This window comes from Spironucleus salmonicida, chromosome 5 (assembly GCF_000497125.1).
Source record: "Spironucleus salmonicida strain ATCC 50377 chromosome 5, whole genome shotgun sequence".
NCBI lineage: Eukaryota > Fornicata > Diplomonadida > Hexamitidae > Spironucleus > Spironucleus salmonicida.
The window spans coordinates 969,091-990,619 of record NC_090600.1 but is presented as its reverse complement, the minus strand read 5'-3'; the positions used below and the strand labels follow the sequence as shown (position 1 = coordinate 990,619).

The 21,529-nt window shown below is 31.3% G+C and overlaps 9 protein-coding genes across 9 annotated transcripts; 3 read left to right on the top strand and 6 right to left on the bottom strand. All coding sequences in view use genetic code 6, as the record gives it.

The window, feature by feature from the left end:
- Window positions 1-2,170: 2,170 nt before the first annotated feature.
- SS50377_25164 (uncharacterized protein) lies at window positions 2,171-2,683 on the top strand (the record flags this gene model as incomplete). Its single annotated transcript, XM_067908998.1, has 1 exon — window positions 2,171-2,683. One exon carries the CDS (start codon window positions 2,171-2,173, stop codon window positions 2,681-2,683), a length of 513 nt encoding a protein of 170 aa, XP_067763819.1.
- A 1,057-nt stretch (window positions 2,684-3,740) lies between these two features.
- Window positions 3,741-4,283, top strand: SS50377_25163 (uncharacterized protein; the record flags this gene model as incomplete). Its single annotated transcript, XM_067908997.1, has 1 exon — window positions 3,741-4,283. One exon carries the CDS (start codon window positions 3,741-3,743, stop codon window positions 4,281-4,283), a length of 543 nt encoding a protein of 180 aa, XP_067763818.1.
- Window positions 4,284-6,105: 1,822 nt separating this feature from the next.
- SS50377_25162 (Cysteine-rich membrane protein 2) lies at window positions 6,106-7,035 on the bottom strand (the record flags this gene model as incomplete). Its single annotated transcript, XM_067908996.1, has 1 exon — window positions 6,106-7,035. One exon carries the CDS (start codon window positions 7,033-7,035, stop codon window positions 6,106-6,108), a length of 930 nt encoding a protein of 309 aa, XP_067763817.1.
- Window positions 7,036-7,878: 843 nt separating this feature from the next.
- On the bottom strand, window positions 7,879-8,274 carry SS50377_25161 (uncharacterized protein; the record flags this gene model as incomplete). The annotated part of the gene is made up of 1 exon (XM_067908995.1): window positions 7,879-8,274. One exon carries the CDS (start codon window positions 8,272-8,274, stop codon window positions 7,879-7,881), a length of 396 nt encoding a protein of 131 aa, XP_067763816.1.
- A 921-nt stretch (window positions 8,275-9,195) lies between these two features.
- SS50377_25160 (uncharacterized protein) lies at window positions 9,196-9,597 on the bottom strand (the record flags this gene model as incomplete). Its single annotated transcript, XM_067908994.1, has 1 exon — window positions 9,196-9,597. One exon carries the CDS (start codon window positions 9,595-9,597, stop codon window positions 9,196-9,198), a length of 402 nt encoding a protein of 133 aa, XP_067763815.1.
- A 256-nt stretch (window positions 9,598-9,853) lies between these two features.
- On the bottom strand, window positions 9,854-10,450 carry SS50377_25159 (uncharacterized protein; the record flags this gene model as incomplete). Its single annotated transcript, XM_067908993.1, has 1 exon — window positions 9,854-10,450. One exon carries the CDS (start codon window positions 10,448-10,450, stop codon window positions 9,854-9,856), a length of 597 nt encoding a protein of 198 aa, XP_067763814.1.
- Window positions 10,451-11,454: 1,004 nt separating this feature from the next.
- SS50377_25158 (Transmembrane domain-containing protein) lies at window positions 11,455-17,751 on the top strand (the record flags this gene model as incomplete). The annotated part of the gene is made up of 1 exon (XM_067908992.1): window positions 11,455-17,751. One exon carries the CDS (start codon window positions 11,455-11,457, stop codon window positions 17,749-17,751), a length of 6,297 nt encoding a protein of 2,098 aa, XP_067763813.1.
- A 1,873-nt stretch (window positions 17,752-19,624) lies between these two features.
- On the bottom strand, window positions 19,625-19,996 carry SS50377_25157 (uncharacterized protein; the record flags this gene model as incomplete). Its single annotated transcript, XM_067908991.1, has 1 exon — window positions 19,625-19,996. The coding sequence occupies one exon, from the start codon at window positions 19,994-19,996 to the stop codon at window positions 19,625-19,627; it is 372 nt and encodes a 123-aa protein (XP_067763812.1).
- Window positions 19,997-20,770: 774 nt separating this feature from the next.
- SS50377_25156 (uncharacterized protein) lies at window positions 20,771-21,154 on the bottom strand (the record flags this gene model as incomplete). The annotated part of the gene is made up of 1 exon (XM_067908990.1): window positions 20,771-21,154. The coding sequence occupies one exon, from the start codon at window positions 21,152-21,154 to the stop codon at window positions 20,771-20,773; it is 384 nt and encodes a 127-aa protein (XP_067763811.1).
- Window positions 21,155-21,529: the final 375 nt, after the last annotated feature.

The window sequence follows — 21,529 nt, the reverse complement described above, 5'->3', positions numbered from 1 at the left end:
AGTCAAAATAAAATTTTTTGGAGAAATTTTATATATACACTTTCCTATAAATGCAATTTAAATTATTTATATTTAAATGTTAAATGATAAGAAATAATATAAAAGTATTATTTATTCATTCTATTTTTTGAGCGAGACGACAGCTTTTCCACTAAATCTAGTCAACTTTTTGAATACTGAAATATCATAATTCCATCTAGCTTCCTCAAAATGTTATTGTAGTTATTCTATTTGTAATTGTCATTATTTATATGCTTTGGGAATATTTGAATTAACTTGCTACTTGTATAGTTTATGCTTACAACTATAATATAATATATTATTATATACATAATGGTTAGTATAATATTATAGACAATTGGCTAATCTTAAAATCTGGAGAAATTATTTACTAAGTTACTATAAATAATTATATATTTAGTGTTGGTTAATGAATTTAGTTATTATATCGCAATAGTTTTCTTTCTAGATATTCTGCTATTTGTATAATCTTATTCTAATTTTAACTTTAATTATGTTTCATAGCAAGTGAAGCAGAATAAATCATTGAAAATAAGTATTTACTAATAGAAAATAGCAGAGATTTCTACTTTTACCTATAGATTGTAATGATGAATGATACTAATTTATTGTTATTTTTAGTGAAAAAGTAACTATTTTAATAATTAATATATAATTAATAGTATAAATGAGAATATTATAATTATAATTGTTCATAGTAAATATTTGTGCTTATTGGATTATTTTGTTAAAAAATACCTTTGCATAAACAAATTAAACTCACATAGTATCTATGTTACTTTAGGTTCCTTAATTTAAATAAACTGTAAATCTTAATAACAGAATATAATGAATTTTATCTACAATTACCTATAAGTTTATGAAAATTCGAATATATTACGTTATTTGATTATAACTGCATATTTTAAAAAATAAAATACTATAAAATTACGTTAATATTTTCTCAAGAATATATTGTTATAAGTTGGCCTATAAGGCATTTTATTAACTTATTTCATCCTATACTAGATAAAGCTAAGGTATATGGTTAGTAGTTTGTTTTTAAGGAAGTTTTGTAATAATTTGTTTCAGTACTTCTTATATATAATATTTTTGTTGTCTATGTCAAAATAAAAATACCATCAATATATTAAAGAATAGTATTAGTTATTACAGATGCTACAATAACTGATTGTGGTAATGTATATCAAGATTTTATGTAAAGATGCATATCTTTTAAAGTTTTATTATTAGTTATGGGTATACTATTATAATAAAGTGTATATTTTAAGCAACTTTAAAAATATTTTTAACTACCTATGATTTATCAAGAGTTCTTTAACTCCTGTTACTACTCCAGATTCTTGAAAAATAGATGATTTGTATTTATGAATCAAATATGATCATTTACTTCTGAATATTGGTAACTTACTACTTAATATTTAATTACTTGAAATACTCCGGGAAAACATTATTCTCAAACTATAAATTATAAGCATATTATCTTATTTGTCATTAATAATGCCTATACTTATATTAATATTACGGCTTATAAACAATTTATCAACGTTAACGCAAATGATTTAATAAATAATTCAGATAAAATCTAAAAATACAATTTTATTTAGCATGTTTCCAGTTGACAGTAATATGCTTATATGCATTAACATAGGTAAAGTTTATAAAATTAGATAAATAAAAGAGTAAAAACTCAAATGAAAAAAATAATAGTAATAGATTTACTATTATAAAACATGATTAAAATTTATAACCACACATATATTTATACATTTACTATAAATATTATAAATATTAGGATTTAAGATATTATTAAATTAATTATATAAACATTTATATTGTATTATGACTGGAAATAATTATTAATATGTATTTTATATAGTGCATAGTTAAACATATAAACTTATTCTGCAATCCATTCTCTTATTTTATAGTAGTATTTATTATATTATTATTTCATTTTATACTATTTATAACGTTTATGAGGGTACAATATATGTTACGAGAGAAATATATTTAGAATTAATATTTAGGTCAGCTATTATCAAATTATATATAAATATAAATTTAATAAAATAATTCATTCTTGTAATGAACTATTTGATATAATGTAATTAATAAAAGTTTATTATCTGAATGTATGAAAGTACTAATGTATCGAAATAAATTTTAGAGCTAGACATTTATAAGTCATATTAAATCCTATTAAGTATAATCTACCGGCATATAAACTTAATTTTTAAAAACTATATACTGTTAACCAAGATGCAAACTACATTTAATCATAAACTTATACTCCAATACAGTTCATCAAAAATAATTAAATGTTATGACTAATAATATTAACTCCAACCAAGCTAGAAATTAAGATAATACTAAATAGTTTCAACACTAGTAGTAAATCCATTCAATTGCCTTGTACCTTTTATATATAATATAATTACCACTATAAAGACTCTATGGTACAATTAGCTACTTCATTATCATCCGAAATTCATTCGCTTAGTGGTTCAACGCGCAAACTTACACTAATATCAAGGGAATCACATCTTGCAAATTTTCTAGTTTGGATAGATGGTGGCTTATACCTTAAAGGACTGATTGGTGGTAAAGAAATATTACTTTATATTTATTAATCTATGGATGGAAGAACTTTAAGAGATGATTTTTTTAAATACGTAGTTCTATGGTTAACCTTTTTCATTTTGTTAGAATGTCAAAATATACCATTAAGGAAGTATTACTGTATATTAAATACAGTTTGTGTAGAATTCATAAATATTCACACTCCAATCGATCTGTTAAAATAATATATGTATATAATTATATGAAAAATTATAAATACGTGTGGAGTACTCTATTTTTATTAATTAAATCTGAGATAAAATATATGAAATCTTATTCACTCAAATATAAATTCGGCATAACGATCAAATGATACGAATTATTATCTTTTAATTAATTTGTGTTTTACTTTTAAAAATATTCGAGCTATTTAATATGAAGTAGCTTTCAAAATAATTTACATGAGTAAAAATCTTAAAGTCATAACTTAATTAGATACTTATAGTATTCCATATATACTTATGGTAATAATATTTATTAATAAAGTATATAATATTACCTCTTATATTTTAGTGTAATTAAGTAATCTTATTCTAATTTTACTAAATCTAAACAAAATCTCTAAATAATTAAATTTTACATTAAACTAACTCTAATATTTGTTATTAACCTAGTATAATATATTGATTTAGTCATAAAATTATTATCATTGCAAGTTTTTAGGATTATTTTTCATAATATGTATTATACAGACGTGGGCAAGAAAGACATATAATACTAGAATCAGATTTATCTTCTGCTTATTTATGCAATGTAGATGTTTTATTCAGTAAATTCAATAAATACTAAAAATATATATGATAAAGTGTTACAATAATAAACTAATATATTTTAGGCCTACTATAATTCACACTTTTAACTATGCTTTAAATAATTAAATTCTAAAGTTTAACACAGTCCAATCTATTTGAACACAATGTGTATAGTAGATGGGTAGTATTATGGAGTGTGCAAAATAACTCATTTCCATTAGCATCATATTCAGTCTTTAACTAGATAAATTCAAACGATATTTACTAATTCTTCTTCTACTACATCAATATAAATTACTAAATATTAACATTCATTCTCATTCTTGAGCATAATATACTTATATTATGAAATAATAATTTAAAAGATAACTAGTTTGCTAAACAGCTGCAAAAACCCATTTACAGTAAATATTCACGCAATCAACCCCTAAATTACGTATTTCCTCAATAAGCAATCGATTAATCCGATACGAGTAATTACTTTCTGCGCCCTTAACACCTTATGACTCTAAAAATGTGAACTAGCATTATTTTTCATTATTGAACACATTCAACCCAAACTACCAAATTTTCGCCCATTCTCAAAATTTTGAAACTAGCAAGTACCTCTAATTTGATATAATAATGATTATTATTACATAGTGCAAAAACTAAACCATTAAGCCCCCAAATCGCCAAATTGCGCCATTCTTCCGATTTCGACGTCAAAATTCAAATTAAGTAAAATTTGAACCCCAGAAAAATTCTTTAGCGCAGCTTCGAGCTGACAAGAGAAACGCATTCGGCGGCTCGAATTTTCGCAATTTCAGTTTTCTAAAATTCGCATTTTAACGTTACGGCCGCAATTTGCGTTTTGGAAGCGAAAAGTCTAATTGTTTCTCAATTTGAGATCGAAATTTTGGTAGAAATCGAAAATGGCGATGGTCTGCAAATTGAGGAATTGCGAAATGGAAAGTTTTGGATATTGCGGGGAATGTAAACTTTAGATGGTAAACTTGATGGTGCAATTCGGTTTTAAATTTTTAGAAACTGTGATATTATGATATAATAATAATGAAAATTGATTAGAATTCTACGGGATTTTTGATGATGTGATAAAAATATTTAACTTGGGAGCGGAATTTAATAATTATTATGGTATAATAATGTAATATAATATAATAAAAATTGGTTTTAGTAAATTTGAAGCAGATTGCAAGCTAAATAGTAAAAATAAGGAATAGAAATAGTTTTTTATGTTGTGGTTGGGATGTTTCGAAGTGAAATGTTTAAAAACAGATTTTCAGAAAATATATTTATAATAATATATAATAATGCAATGTAAATTTCTGGTTTGGTTGAAATCCAGTATGGCAGAACATAACATTCAAAAATACGTATTTTTTATTCTATAAGTTTATTCTAATTTATATCGGGCTTTCATATGATATATTAACTAAAATTTACGTTTTAACTTCATAGAAATGAAAAATTAAGGGTATACGCATCAATTTTAATTTAGTGTGTATTGTTTTTAGAAATAAAATATAAAATAAACATATATACAGTTAATAATTTAGGATAATGATTAGTTAAAATAATAATGAACCGCGTCTGGGATTTAAAAAGTGAGACTAGCTAACTGTTAGATATTTTGTATTTTTCCGTATTGAGCTGTCGCATAATATAAGTAGCATTTTATGAAAATTGGAATGTGTTATTTGCCTTTAAGGAAAATTATTTACTCTAATATGTAAAGTTTACCTAGTAGTAACGTAATTTATTTTATAATGAAAACTGAGGTTGTATCAGGATGAATACTACAATTAACAGGTAAATAATTATTTATATGTTACTATGTAGTTAAAAGAGGTATATTTAACTTGATAGTAGTGTAGAATTGCCTTATTTAATAAAATTATATTAAGTAACGTATTTTATCACTATTTTAATCACTTCAGAGCAATATTCAATATTACTACACACAAAAATATTATTATTTAAAAATAAAGTCTATAACCCAAATAGAAATTTCACTACTCTCTGAATAAGGATCATTTAATGATTCTGTTATATTACTTTGACTAATATCTAGAGAGTCAGATCTGTTTTTATTTTTATAAATATTATGTGTATGATGCTATCGTGTAGGACTAACAGGTGATAATGAGGCATTATTAACTTTTTATTACCTTATATATGGTAATACTTTAAGAGACAACTTCTTCATAAAGAGGTGCCTTGGACTGATGTTTTTCATTTCTTGTGGAACGACGAAATATCACTAATTAATCGTATTTCTAACTAAATTCCATATAACTCCCATAACATTTTTAGTGTCTCGTACTCGCCTTGATTCATCGAATTTCATGTAGAATATATATAATTAGTCAGATGAATCAATGTCGCTTTATGGAAAAAAGTGTCTACGTTACCTTAACATAGGTGAATTAAATTATCATATCAGATTTTATCATAATTATTAGCTAAATTTGATAATATTAAATATATTTACTTAATCATATACAGCAATTAGTACTTTTATTAAATTATATCTCTAATTATATTATATTTAAATTATATGTAAAATAATTTAATTAGCACTTATTCTCCATTATTTCATAAAATAATGAAGTTTAACTAGATGTGTAACGTAAAAAGCATACATTATATTTAAATTTATGCAAAATTCTTCTTATTCTGAGATTCAATGTTTACCATAAAATTATGTTCACTCTGGAGCTTATTTCTATGTGCTTTCCTCCATACCTGCTTAGAACTTCTATGTTTTTGACTTTTTGATGAAATAGTAGGCCAAACCTCCTCCAACAGTTCCTAGAACTACCAGAACTCCAACTACTATTCCTGCTACTGCACCCCCACCAAGGTTTGTACCATTACTTTCCAATGTAGATGTTGATATGCACAAGAGCCCAACAGATTCGTATCCTTATGCACAATCACTACAGTCACCATCTGTATTCTTTAGGATATTCGGTAGGCATGTCTCACAAGCTGAACTGTCAGTATTGCAAGTAGCGCAGCTCTTTTTCTCACCACATTTACACTCTGAAGTAATGCTACCTTCACATTTTGTGGCAGTTCCGTTCTTGCAGTAATTTCCATCTTAAATACCAGCACAAGCAGCTGTGCATGTACCATCTATAGTAAGTACTGGTTTTCCCTCTGAGTCATTACATTAGGCACAAAATGTCTTGGAAGCACAGGAGCGGCAACCATCTGAGCAAGCTTTACATTATCCCACTGAGAAGTCACAGTAACCACTATTCTTGCTTGTGCATTCTTTGTGGGACTTGCAGGTCCTTTCACACATTTTTGTTTACATATCCAATATAAATCCTGCCTTACATGAGGTACAGTTATCCTAGGTAGTCTCACAGGTAGCACAGTTAAAACTACAGTCTTCGCAGGAGCCATCTGCTTTCATAAATGACTTATCGAAGCACTTTGTGCATTATCCTTCATTGCATTCCTTGCACCTTTTAATTGCAACTTTCTCCACACAATTACACCCTTGAGTTGATTCAATTTTATCATCAGTGCAGTCTAGACATTCCATTTCCTCTTCGGCGGGTGCTGGGCAAAATTTGTCTACAGGGCACGTATTTTTAGATTCCGTACATTTTACAACAACGATCATTTTTAATTGTTATGTACATTGTGATAACAATATAAATAGATATTACAATTTTTTGGTTTTTAAATAGTTTCAATTATTAGATTTATAAGTAATTAATATAATAACATAATGGGAAGAGAAACATTATATTATATATACTTATAAAATAATAAAATGATAATATTACTAACTTACAGAGGTAAGTATATATTATTAAAACAGATAGTTATTAAATATAAAATCTTATTGCGTATAATAAAACATGTTATTATTTTTAGACAGAGTAACTGACTTTAAACAGTTCTCAAAATATAACTAATTTTTAAATAATCATCATAATTATTTCTATTATACTTATTCGAACGATTATATATAATATATTTATATATATAAACTTTAGTTTTGGTTTATGTAACAAAAACACAACAATTTAAATGTTAATAATATGCACTAAACTGATATATAAATCTGAAAATCTATAAAAATACAAATTATGTTTTTACCTAACCAAAATAAATAAAGATCTAGGTTAACTTAAAGTAATAGATTTTAAAATCTAATAATTTTACAGATCCAGTCAGTAATAGTGTGTTATATTTTATTAATATTAACCTTTTACTAAAAAGGATATTTTTAACACTTTTAAATAGTTTTAATTTTAGTATTACGGGTTTACTCAGAAAAAATTAATATTCTTATTTATTCCATATAATCTTTTATTTTCAAAATCACCACTTCAACTTAGAGTTTTTCCTTTTTATCAGTTAGTTTTAATAATAATGGAGCATATATAATTGTACATAATTATTATACTAGCCTGTTGAGTAGTATTTAATTAAACACCCACATCAAAAAATGACAAAATCAATTATTAGCTTGATATAAAAACACCAAAACATAAATTTCTATTATTACTCTTAAGCACATTTATATATCTTTACACATTACTAGATATTCACTACCAATAAATGTTAACCCAAAATTAACCCCAACCTCCTTATTATTCATAACAAACTTCCCCTATTCAATCCCTTCTCGTTCCCCCATAAAATTCCACCCTAAACTTTAAAATTAACGCAATCTTTCACCACCCCCAATTACACCACCCACTACAGAATCGCGCCCCATTTCCATTTCCCACCCTTAAAAGACCAAAACTTACATTTCCACCCCATTCCCACATTCCATGACTTCCCACATTCTACCTTCTCTACATCCCCCAAATTTGCCATCCCAAATCTCACACTAACATTTCAACATATAATAATCAGTATTTCCTTCCAGACCTGCGCTACCCCTAAAAACCGAAACGGGAAGCCCCCGCGCACCGATTTCAGCAATTATTCTCCATTTTCGAACCTTCTAAATAGTGCTAAAAAGTCCATAATTTTTCTATTACCCGTCCGGTACTTTCCGTTATTTTCAGTAAAGAAAAATCGCATTTCGCCATAATTTTTTGACTGGAAAATCTCCAAAACGCGTAATTTTCCACTCAGAACGCACTAAATTTAGAGGCTAATTTCGCGCTCCTGGCGTGCATTTTAGCAGTTTAAGCACTTTGAGAGGTTTGGAAAATTGCATTTGCGGGGTTCCAGAAATCGTTTGGTAGCAGACTTTTTGATGGTTTGGGGGAGTTTGAGGTAGAATTGGGGTTTAAAGGGCGTGGAATGGACGGATTTGATGGTTTAGCGGGTTGAAAAAAATAGCGTTTGGGGTGTGAATTAGACCTATTTGAGAAATTTAAAAATTAGAGTCATTTAAGTTGACTGGAATTAGAGTATTTAAGGGTTTAAATTTACGTCTTTAATTAATTACAATTTACGCCTTTAAAGATTAAATTAAAGACTTTACGTCATTCAAATTAGAACCTTTAAACAGTTAAATTAGAATATTTAAGCAATTCAACTTAGAGCGATTTAAGTTATTTGAATTATCGCCGTTTATTCATTCAAATTGAAGTATTTAAGGGTTTAAGTTGCAGCTTTTAATTGATTGGAATTACAGCATTTAAGCAATACAAATTAGAGCCTTTAATGGTATGGATTAAGTATTTAAAGGTATGGGTTAAAGTATTTAAGAAATTAAAATTAGAGCAATTTAAGTGATTTAAATTAGAACCCGTAAGATATATAAATAGAATCTTTAACGATTGAAATTTACGTCTTTAATTGTTTTAAAAATTCAAATTACATCCTTTAAGGGATTAAATTAGAGGTTTTAACGATTTAAATCACCATATGAACCTAAACGAAAATTTTGCATTCTTGGGGACTCCCAGTTGCTGGTTTTTAGCCCCAAAGTCTCTGGTTTTGAGCACTGACCGGACTCACCATTTACTCGTTTAGCATATTCAGAACGCATCATTTTGTTGCGACTTTTACTCATAAAGGCTCGCAAATGGTGCGGTACAGCGATAGACGTTTTAGGCCGCAAATGCTCCCAATACCAATTTAACCCGCACGTATTGGCTTAGAATGCGAATTGCAAGGGACGCAAATTGCAAGACGCTATGAGCCTCTGCTCACTGCGAAAACGAACTTGCGCAGCTGTTTTCAAAGGTTATTTTGTGCCGAAATTCTGCATTTTTCACCAGCTATGTCTTGAAAGACTCTAAAAACTACTATAGAGGTTGTCTTCACTCCGAAAACAGCTCTCCCGACCGCCTAATTTCCGCAAAACTTCCAGCGCTGAAAGTTGATTTTAGCGAGGATATTCAAGTTTATGGACCAATTCTGGGACATTTCTAATCAATTTTGTAAGGTAAATCGTCAAAATTTCTGCAAAACGAACATCATATCCCATTATGTCCATAACTCGCATTCGAATGTCGAAATAAACGTCACATTGCGTTTTGAACATGTTTGGATTTGGGCACTTAATTTCGCGTTTTACAATCAGGAAAATTGGTTTCAGACGGTCTGAAATTCACTGAATTTGGACTTTCCAGCTTCGTTTCGGGGGCCAGCGCGAAAAAAATACTGAAAAATACAGTTTAGGAGTGGAAAATTAGCTAATTTTAAGTAATATAATCAATTGTACAGAATTCAGTTTTAGTTTCTGGAGTGGTAATTAGGAAAGTTATACGGAATTATTGCGGATTTCTTGCTGTGAAGAGTTGTGTGCGTTATTAGGGCATTTGGTTGATATTGGAGCAATACGAGTAGTTGGTGATAGAGTCAATTTTATTCATTGCAAGATAGCGCAATATGGCATTGGTTGGTATTCGTGGCTTAGATTATTGATAGATCTATGTTTAGGCATAGAAATTACTGTCAATAAGAGATCGTAGAGCGAATTTAAGCTGCGTGTGGAAGACTGGAGAATTCTGTGGATTTTGCACAAAATATGCTTACACAATATATTTGGTAGCATTACTTTATCGGCAACATGAAAATTAAGAAGCTAGCAACAAGATAGTTATTTCTGAAGCATTCATCAGTCAAAACATGCACTGCGCTAGACAAATTCATATATTGAAGTTATGTTATCGCCTATAAATCCAATGGTGCACAAATCAAGAATTTTTGAAGTCAGATCTTAAAATAGAGATGATTCATTACATATAAGAACGAATATCTGTTGTGATCTGCTTGAAGACTCGTATGCAGACTTTTGATAAGTGGCATATTCCTAAATATTGTAGCGGATCAAGAGGTGAATGTTAAAATTTGCTAGATTATGTCGTACTCGATATTTGGTGATTTAAAGTATTATTTCAATAGAATTAGCTATTTTTAATTAAAACTACATAAATGAATTTGCATATCAAATTAATAAATTATTGTCTTGGCTATTAGAATCTACAACTATGCAGAAGGCGACTAAATTTGTTGTATCGCATGTGAAATTATATAGCTTGATGTATAATCTTGAAATTTTAACATGACGAATAATTAATAAAATAATCATTGTTTGTCTTATTATAATATTTGATAATTAACAATAATATATATTACTGTATTATAATGTTTAGTTGATATAAATTTATATAAACTATTAAGATATTACTTCTAAATAAATATTATTATATCTTATTTACTTATATAGAGCTCTTAGAATTAAATTATATTTGGTATGGTAGTATACTTTTCTTAATAAATATAAATATCTAGAATCTATAATTATTTATTAGTTAATAATAATTTTATACTTGATTTTATGTAAGTATGAAATAATTGAATATATGTGTATAATTATAAAAATAAAAATAAACTTAAGCTATTATATAAGTATTATTCTATAATTATAAAATAATTGTATATGCTAGCCTATAAATAATTTATATTTAATTATATTATCAATAATAAAAAGAGTCTTAAATACATATTAATTATTATTCAACTCTATAATAAATCTATAAGTTATAAAATTTTCTAATATGCAATAATAATAGTATCTTAAATTTTCTTTATAGTTTAATTAATTTGCAATAATCAATAAATGGATATTATCAACATAATTAAACTGAAATAGAAAATGCTAGTTATTTTTAGTTTGATTATACTTTCTGACGGCGATGGTTTTTATCAACTTAATACTATGTAAAATGATAATTTTGTTATAGAAAAAGATATCAGTCTAACAATTTTCAGCTCACCCATAGTTAATTTTTTTAACGGAACTCTTTCAGGAGCTAGAAATACACTTACAATTTTAAGTATACCAGGAGGTGGCATGTTAATTTAAAAGTTTACTGGGATTCTTAGTAATATAAGAATCTCTGTAGAAATTGATATCTTAGATTCTTTCCGTGTTATGGAACAACTCAGTACAGCTTCATTTTAAGACACTTCTTTCAAAATTCAAAGTGATAAAATTACTAATCTAGCCGAGATCACATTTTTTACTTAAGTTATAGAATCTTAATTCAGAAGCTGCGATTTCTCTATTATATGTACTCCTTTATTGAAAACACAATATAACGTATATGGTATATCAAATAGTATTTAAAGTCTAAAATCTACATCATTATCAGTTAATATACGTATTATTATGGCATCTACAATTTTTGGAATCTGCTAAGACCTTATGGGTGCTTTTCCAGTTTCTGTAATAATTAATGCCATGGAAACGACATAAATTTATGGAGTATCAATGTAAACATTTGTTGATTTATTAAATATTAATGTTAAAATTTTTGGGCGAGAAATTTCACTAATCTATGGATTTTCTTAAATCACAAAAACTATAAGTAAATCTGAAATAATGATTTTCATTAGCACTAGTTCTGCTTTAACCCATACTACTATTTTTAGTATTTGCCAGCAGCTAATTGGAAATCTTAAGAACTTGAAAATAACAATAGACTTACAGTCAAACTCTAAAACAGCCACTAAAATAACATAGTTATCCTAAATAGTGGAAGAAAATGCAGATATTTCAAATATTGCAATATAGTCATCCCTAACTATGACTGATACACCATTTATAGCAATCCTTTTAGCAGAAAGTAATGTTAAAAATATTTAGGTAAGTTTTGTTTCAATAAATTCTACGTTAGAGATGGAAAAATGCAAGTCTCAATAGATAGCTTATTTTTTCAATAGTTTAGATGAAGTAACAATTTCAATGGTATCTCTAAACTTATCTATTAGTGGATCTACGAATGGAAGTTTCAGCAATTATGGGATGGGCAAATTAATAACAAACTGCAAATTTACAAACATTTCGTTCAATTGCAATACACATTTAAGTTATGCAGCCTCTGCTGTAAATTATTATCCATTAAGTCTAAAAATTGAAGCTATGTTTATGTTAAATATGTCATTTTGCAATTTTATTACTATATCAGATGGGGTAAATGTAGAAAAAAGTGTTATATTCGGCTTGGCATAAGATATGATAAAGGCAAACATTGACCATATTATTATTTAGAATAATATTGAAATTAGTTAAGTCTCAATTAATAAATTTAGCGGAATATCCGACCTTATATAATAAACAAGCTTCAACTTCGCGGTTATTTGTGGTTAAATTAAGCTTAAATAATAAGGGATAATAAATGGAATTTCACAAACTGCGCAAAAATCATTTTTTATTAACATGCTTGCCAATTTCAAACTAATAAGCCCTAATAACAAAAAATGTGTGTTACTGATAAAGGAAGCGCAAGATAATGAAATAATCAATTTTGTTGAGTAGTCGTCAGAGATATTCTGTTAAAGCGATGTACCTATCATATCCACCGAGCGAAACAGCAATATGATAAACGTTTATATTCTGATAGGTACCGGGAAAATCAGTAGCCCTCAATAAATCAGCAAAGCAGAAATGTAATCAGGTCCCGGTGTCACCAAACTATTAAAAACTGGAAAGTGGATAGTCGATTTCCGCAATGATGGTATGGTGCGCCTATAAGATTTTTTTGCTGTTTCAATAGCCTCCCTCGCGGAGCTCGCCAGTCCTGAGATCCCACCATTCATCCAACAAGAACTACTACGCGTCCAAATAAATATTAAAAATCAAGAAAATCTTTGTTATAGTGAATGCCACGGCATCTTCGATGGCAAAATTTTAACTTGTAACTAAGACTACAGTGGGAAGAACTGCGAAACCCACACATGTCCTCCAGATTTTTGCAATAAAGGTAGTACATGTAGTGCTATTTTTGGGTGTGTTTGCAGACCAGGTTATTCCGGTGATAAATGTGAGATTGACCTTTGCACCTTCTGCATTGGTGGGGCTACTAGTTGCGATGCGAGCACAGGATTTGCAACCTGTATTGGAGATTAAAAATCTCAGTGCTTCCATGGATAAGTCCTTGACAACTTTTGCGTTTGTTCTGATGGCTATTTCAGTATTGACGGTATTTGTGATGGTTTTGTATGTAAAAATTCTCAGGAATGTAATGGCAATCGATGCGAGGACGGGGATTGCCACTGTGGAGATCACTTCGGTGGAATAAGCTGTCAGTTCTGTACGAAAAGCAGCGATAAAGGCTGTAAAAATGTCTGCCTGGCCGGAGCATGCGCGTAAGGTGCTGGGTGCGTGTATTTAAGCGGTAATGGTGGTGAATGGGAATGTTCTGCATGTAAGATCGGCTGGAAAGCGCCCAAATGCCAGGAATGTGATTCAGGTTTTAAGGCAGATGGCGAGCTCTGCTTGAAAAAATGTGCAGAATGCCTAACTGGCGACTGCTATTATCTCTAGGAATGCATGCTACCTCCAGATAAATGTGACATTAAGTGCTTTTCATGCAATGCAGGCATTGCTGGAAATAGGTGCGATGAGTGTCCAGCGGATAAATGGTTATATGGAGAGGTTTGCCATAATCTTGAAGATGAGAAAATAGAACATGGCAAATGCATCAAAATAGCTCTGGAGACCATTTGCTTTTCGTGCGCGCAGGATTATCTCCTTGTTGGGGCTCAGTGTATTTTTCAGTGCCTCCCAACTAATTGCATTAACGGGGTTTGCCAGCACGACTAGACCTGCCGCTGCAACCAATATGCGGTTGGAAAGCAGTGCGACTCGTGCTAAGCGGGGACCGGTAGCTTCTTGGGTCAGTGCCTGGTGAGATGCGACGGCTGCAATGGAGACTGCTTTTACGAGAACGGTAGCATCGTCTGCTCGTCGTGCAAAGATAATTTCCAGGGTCCGTCTTGTCAGGGGTGCTGGGCCGGCTTCATAAACATTGGGGCCGAGTGCTTGGAGCTTTGCGAAAAATGCCAGGGAGACCGGTGCTACGTTGATGCGTCCGGGCGCCTGATATGTGCGGGGTTCTGCCTTCCAGGATACACGGGGGATGGGTGCTTGGTCTGCGATGCTGCTAACGGGTTTGTGGCGGCCCTAGGCGGGTGCCTAAAGCCGTGCATTACGTGTGCAGAGGGGACCTGCTTCTACACTCCTGGCGGCGTCCGGTGCTCCAGCTGCGTCGGCTCGTTTACAGGCTAACAGTGCGATGCCTGCATCGACGGATTTATCTTCGCAGGTGGTGCGTGCTAGGTGCAGGTGACCGACGACGGGTGTTACCGCAACGGGGCTGGAACACTGGTTTGCGCCTCCTGCCTCCCGGGGAAGGTCCTCGTGGGTCAGCAGTGTCTGGCGAGGTGCGTACTTCCGGAGTGCGCTGGAGAGTGTTACGACCAGGGACCCTCGTACTTCTGCAGCAGCTGTTACCTCGGCTTCATTCTCCACGAGAACAAGTGCTACCCGCCGATCCCTAACCCCAACGGCGACTGTTTCACCCTCCAGGGATAAGTAATGTGCAGCTGCTACAAGGGGTACGCGGGTCCCTCATGCGATGAGTGCTCAGAACTGGAAAGGGAGGGAAGCTGCTACTACCGGAACGACGTGGCCACTGGGGTCTGCTTCACGAACGCGGTCGACTCGCTAGACAGCTTTTGCCAGGAGTGCCAGTACAACTACGCCATGCCGCTGTGCACCACATGCTCGCTTGGGTACCAAATCGATGTTTCTGGCGAGTGCAACGACTGCCAGCCCGGTTACACCAGCTCCAACATACTGCCCGCTGACGAGCTGGTCGTCATCGGCGTCAACCGGTGCCTGATACCGTGCGCCGACTGCACCCAGGGGAGCTGCTTCTACTCGGGCGACTCTATTTAGTGTGGTTCCTGCTCACTAGGGCACGCACTCTCCCACAACTGCTTCCGGTGCGAGGACATCTTCTCGCTGCTGGGTGGGTACTGCCTGTAGGCGTCATCTACCGCATGCGGGAAAGACAGTTCCGGAGATTATTACTGTCCAACGTGCGGTCCGCACCGTCAGTCGTTCAACTGCACGATGTGCTCGGTCGAAGCCACCTTCGGCCCAGAGTGCAAGCAACACGCCGTGAACTTCCCAGGCGAGTGCTTCCAGACCGCCACCCTCGTCACTTGCGCCGATTCGCCCTGTCTTAGTTTCGACATGAACATACAGCAGTGCCTCGTATGCAGGCCCGGGCTGGGGCATATCAAAGGCAACTGCGGCACGGCTACTGCACCGGAGAATGACTAGCTGCGCGGCACTTGCATAGCTACGGCCAACTAGCTGTTCTGCGGGGAGTGCTAGGAAGGCTGGGGCGGAGCGGTCTGTTCAGAGTGCACACAGGGGTACATAAGCTGCGACTGTCATACCGAGGCCTTCTCGCGCTGCTGTTGCCCCCTGCTGCAAAGCCCGACTGGGGTGTGCTTCCGAAACCAGATGGGCGTGGCGGAGTGCGACTACTGCGGGCCAAGGTTCATCTTAGTGGTCGATCAGTGCGTGGTGGAGCGGATCTCCCCCGGATACATGACCTTTGTGATTGCCGTCCCGGTGCTCTCATTCTTGCTCCTGCTGGTGCTCCTAATCGTAATTCTCAGGTTATCGAAGGCCGGGAAGCGGAAGATAGTTGTCTATGCCAAGCGCCAAATCAAGCGGATCGGGCCGCACCTGATATTCGTCATGCTCTCCCAGGCCCTTGCCATTATCATCGCTATCCAGGACGTCTACATCAACGACTTCTTCATGTAGATCGCAGTCAATATTTTCTCGATGGTCCCCTTCGTGCTCGTGCTCTTCCTGTTGGCGGTTCCGACGTACACGCAGTTCTTCTACAACCTCCCATCCCATTTCTTCCTGTTCATCCTGGCGGCACTCCTAGAGCTTTCGTTTCACTTCGTGCAGTACCAGGTGGTGTCAGACGTGGTGCATGACTTCGGCGAGCAAATCTACAAGCTGGCCGGTCCGCTCGTGACGCTCTTCATGTGTGTATTTCTGGCTGGCTTCCGCTTCAAATCTTAGCAGAAGCTGGCGGTGTTCATCGCAATCATGCTGCCGATATTCGCATAGATCCTATTTGCGATTTAAGGTACAGAGCAGTTAGGGTATTTCTCGAAATCCTCCAGCTGGAATATCATATCAGGGCAGATCATGGTCAGCATTGCAATACTGCTAAATGGTGCCCAGTTCTATCTGTTCGACCTGATACTCGGGAGATACGGCGAGGTCGGTGCCATCGGGAGACTTTCCCTGGCATCCTTTATGGTAAATAGCATGGTCGGTCTAACATACCCAAGCGAGATAATAAAATCGATTCTAGAATATGACATTTTTCTGTCCAGCTTATTTACGTAAATATTCTTCAATATTGTTAATATTGTCGTTATGATGCACATTTCTGCAGTAGAGTTCGGGATAAACCTCATCTCCTCAGCAATATGGGCATAATTTATTACCGCGGTTGGAGATTTTAAAACAGCAAGAGATAATAATTATACAATTTCATTGCTTGTAATAATATTATAAGCAATCTCATTAGTTATTGTTTTTATAAGTTTATTACATTTCAATATATAAAGTTCGTATTGGGATCATAGAAGAAATAGACAAATTTCCGATACATCTAAAATTATTACTGGAGTAAAAGCATTTTTTAAATCCAGAAAACAATACAAGGAATTTTTTAAACCAGCCAAGACAAATTATAATTAGTAAAAAAGTGCACCTACGACCCATAATTAACTTTTAAAAGATATGTAGCTTAATATCTATTCTAGAAGTATCACGTAAAAATAATTAAGTGCAGCATCACTAATGCCTACTACTGCTGTTTAAATTTCTGAGTAGGTTGTTACGCCTACCTCTAATAAGTAAGTATTTTACCTTAAAAATTATGACACTTTAATTACTAAGTTGCCTGCAAAATAAAATAATAAGGAAATACCGTAACTTCAGCTATAATCAGAATAGATTAATTAGAATAAAATTACCACCGACCCAAATATAAGACGAAATATGAGTTCTTTACAATTTAAGTGAAAATAATGTTAATTTTTGTACGTATAGTAGGCTTTATTTATTGCAATATAGTAGAAGATGGAGTAATAATTCATTATAATAATCTTTATTATCTAAAAGAGGATGCTTTAAGATTTATAATTCTAATACATTAAATTTTAAACAATTAAATAAAAATACCCCTGATATTTTAATGATTAGAGACGAAAGTTGACTTTTCTACATTTCAATATACTATATTTATTTTCATCAGACTAATAGGTATTTAAGTTAAAATCTACAATATCAAATAATCTAGATAAATTATTTTCATTATTATAACTATTAGCAGACATGTATAAAAATAAATTGGTTTCCGTAAAGTACTCTCATTATACGGATTAAAAATTATAATAGTATATTATATTATAAAAAGATAATTACTTATTACTGAAATAACATTGATCGGATCAACAATAGCTTAAAAGCTAACAACAATCCTCATAAATCATATTGATATTTCCTAGTAAAAGAAATATATAGATTGAATTATTATAAGTGTAAACTATATTGAAAACCCTAATAATATTAATTTTTATTTAGAAATAATCAATATTTGTTAAATTATCTGTATTATCTTGCCAAACAAAACAGTTGCAGTTGAAAATTACCATTACTGTTGTTTAATTCTTCTTCATAACTATAGACTATAATATCTTATAAAAATATAATCTAACATATTATTTTTACTTTATTCCTTTTCAATAATTATTTAATTGTAATTTTAAAATTATCGTAACTACTATGTGATATACTCTTGATACTACATTTAATTAAGACTATTTAAAAGTTATATTAATTTTACTAACGAGAAAATCAGACAGCTAAAGACTAATATGATTATATAAATAACTAAATAAAAGATAAGGCAGTTAGTAAACGATGTTGTATACTAATATATGGTTCGTATGATAATATTTCAGTTATAATATTTATAAGGGTTATACGATACTAGTCATTCTATTTCTATGAAATAATGAAACTAATATTAAATTACTCTTTCTGTATGTTTTATTAAATGTCGTTATTTTATCCTTTAAATTAGAGTTACACTAATGGAAACGTAAAAGGAATAAGAGATAATTTAAAGTTTTTTACATGTTCTAATGTAAAAGTATCTCGGTATATTTCTTAATTTAAAATTTCTTTAATATTTTCTAATTGTATACTAATACTATATCGATTCTGAATTAAAAGCTGTTAAAGTATACTTAATAGACATTTTATAGGAAGATTATAATGAAATTATAAGTATGTCAATTACTTATTAGGAGTAATAGTTAAAAGTAAATTCGAGGCTATATATTTTTACTAAACTTTATTTGAAATATTTTTATATAATTTAATGTACATTCATACGCAATAAGTATATTGTAAATATATTGCTTATTCAGTATATACATTCCTTACATAAGCCTAATATTCTAATGTTTTCTTAACTATTCTTACAAGATAAATTTCTATTTTGAATTTTAAAAAAGTATATTATGATTATACATGCAATTCATAAGTAGTAAACAACCCATGCTAAAAGTATGATCTGGCAATCTCCTATTTCAACCTCGTCAGATCATTTTTTATGCCAGTCTTGCGACCATAAACCATAGCTTTCCGTTTTTGAAATTCTAGAATACAATATCATACTTTATCTATGTATTACTTACTAATAGGATTAGTTGAGGAAGATTAAAGGTACAATAAGATTAAAAATATAGAATATTAATATAAGTGATCCGGCCGGAAAGCGATCACCCTAGAGATTGCTGGACGGCTGGATTGCATTATGCAAAATCGAATTGTTCAGATATGGTTCATTATAGTTAATTAACATTTAAAAAATATAACGCTTTCACATTCAACACCATGTAAACGTTTTAGTTACTATGTAAACTAGATTCTCAACTAATTTAATAAGGTCCTTCCGTTTATTGTTTTTCAAAACTCTATTAATTAATTCCTATAAATAAGTCTTACATCCTTTAGATGAAGTTGATTAGTTCTCTTACAGAATCGTATCTAACATAATCATCGGGATGTACAGTCTAACGTCACCCTATTTATTGCCTTTGAAACACTACTCTGATAACGCTACAACTTATTCAGCCATGTCATACAACCGTCTGTCTGTTAGTTCTAAGGAAATATATATTACTATTAGTATTTTACTATAATGTTCAAACTTAGTATTGTTACGATCATCCTCAAACTTTAATATTGACGATTGCATGTTATTATAATTGGTTTGGCTGAAGTTTACTTTAGATGGAGGTTCAACATCAGAGCTTTTGGAAGTATTTCAATACTCTTGATAACTTCTTTTGAGTAGGCTTCTAAGCTATCTTACTTTTACATAACCTATATCGCTTCTTTGTAAGTTGGTTTTGTTTCTTGATCTTTAACTATTGCTTATCGATCCATTTTTGTTTATTAAAAAAAGTTTCTTTAAAATATACGTTATGATCTTTAAGAAGTGGAAGCCCAAAGGCGACCATAGTTATTTGGTTTTTATTTTTTGCTTAAATCCTTTTGGATCAGAAATATAGTTCTCTTGAAGCTGGCTCAATAGCTTAAATAGCTTTCACTTGTTTTTCATCTAATAAATATTAGATTTGTTTATACTATGTACCAAACTGACATGTTTCAATCTTGTTAATTATTATATACTTGCTATAGGCTGGCTTAGTGCTAAGTACATCAGGAGTATGATAATAGTTCTATTGTGCAAGTTCTTCAGGTAGCATAGCTATTACTTATTTATCTTTATTAAGCAATCTTATTTATTCAACTTTGTTATATACTTTATTACTTTCAAATTTCTGCTTAGTACTAGTTTCCTTAGTTATTTTTATGGGTTCATTGTTTACTATTACTTAGCTGAAAGCGAAATCGTTTCTTTTGTTTTCTTCAATCAGTAGTTTTACATTTATGAACTTTACCATTTCTTGAACTTAAAAAAAATTGAGTACATTAGCTTTTAAATATACGATAAATTAACAGATACTCACTTAACTTATTTATCAAAGTTTATAAAGATCATTGGGTCTGGTTAAATAATTATATATTCAAAACTATATTTGAATTAACCTCTCTTCGAATAGTCGTTTTCAAAATAACCAATGGATCTATCATACAATTCAATAAACTATTTCGATTCGAATTCTTAACTTCTTGTCCTTCCGATATCCTCAAAGATATCTTTTATATGTTCTTCCTTGAGACCGTTTATTAACAAGAAAGCTGTAAACAACTATCTAAAAGATCCATACAGTATCTTAATAGAATGTAAACATGAAATGGTTGCCCAAATTCCAAGATGTCTTCTTTAAATAATTAGCTTATAGAAATAAGATTCAATAGTAGTTTGAAATACTGAACTCCCGCGCATGTCATCTAATAATAAAACTATTTTTTATCTTCGTATCTAATATTTATTATAGCGCAATCCAATTTATTCATACAGCAATTACATATACTAATCAACATCATCACCTAAACAGTCTTTCTATAAAACTAAACATTATTAATACTATTACTTTACCCATTCGAATTGTGAAAGTATGTTTTTGAAAATTTGAAATAATAGTTTTTGATCTCTATTTTTAATTTCTTTTTAATTCCTTTATCTTTTAAAGTAGTTCGTATCTAATCGTATATTATCAATGATAGATTTATAATGATTTTCATTTTCTATAATTCTTAACATAACATTAATAACTTTTATTTTGATGTCATTCCGTTCGAATCAACAAATGGTATATTA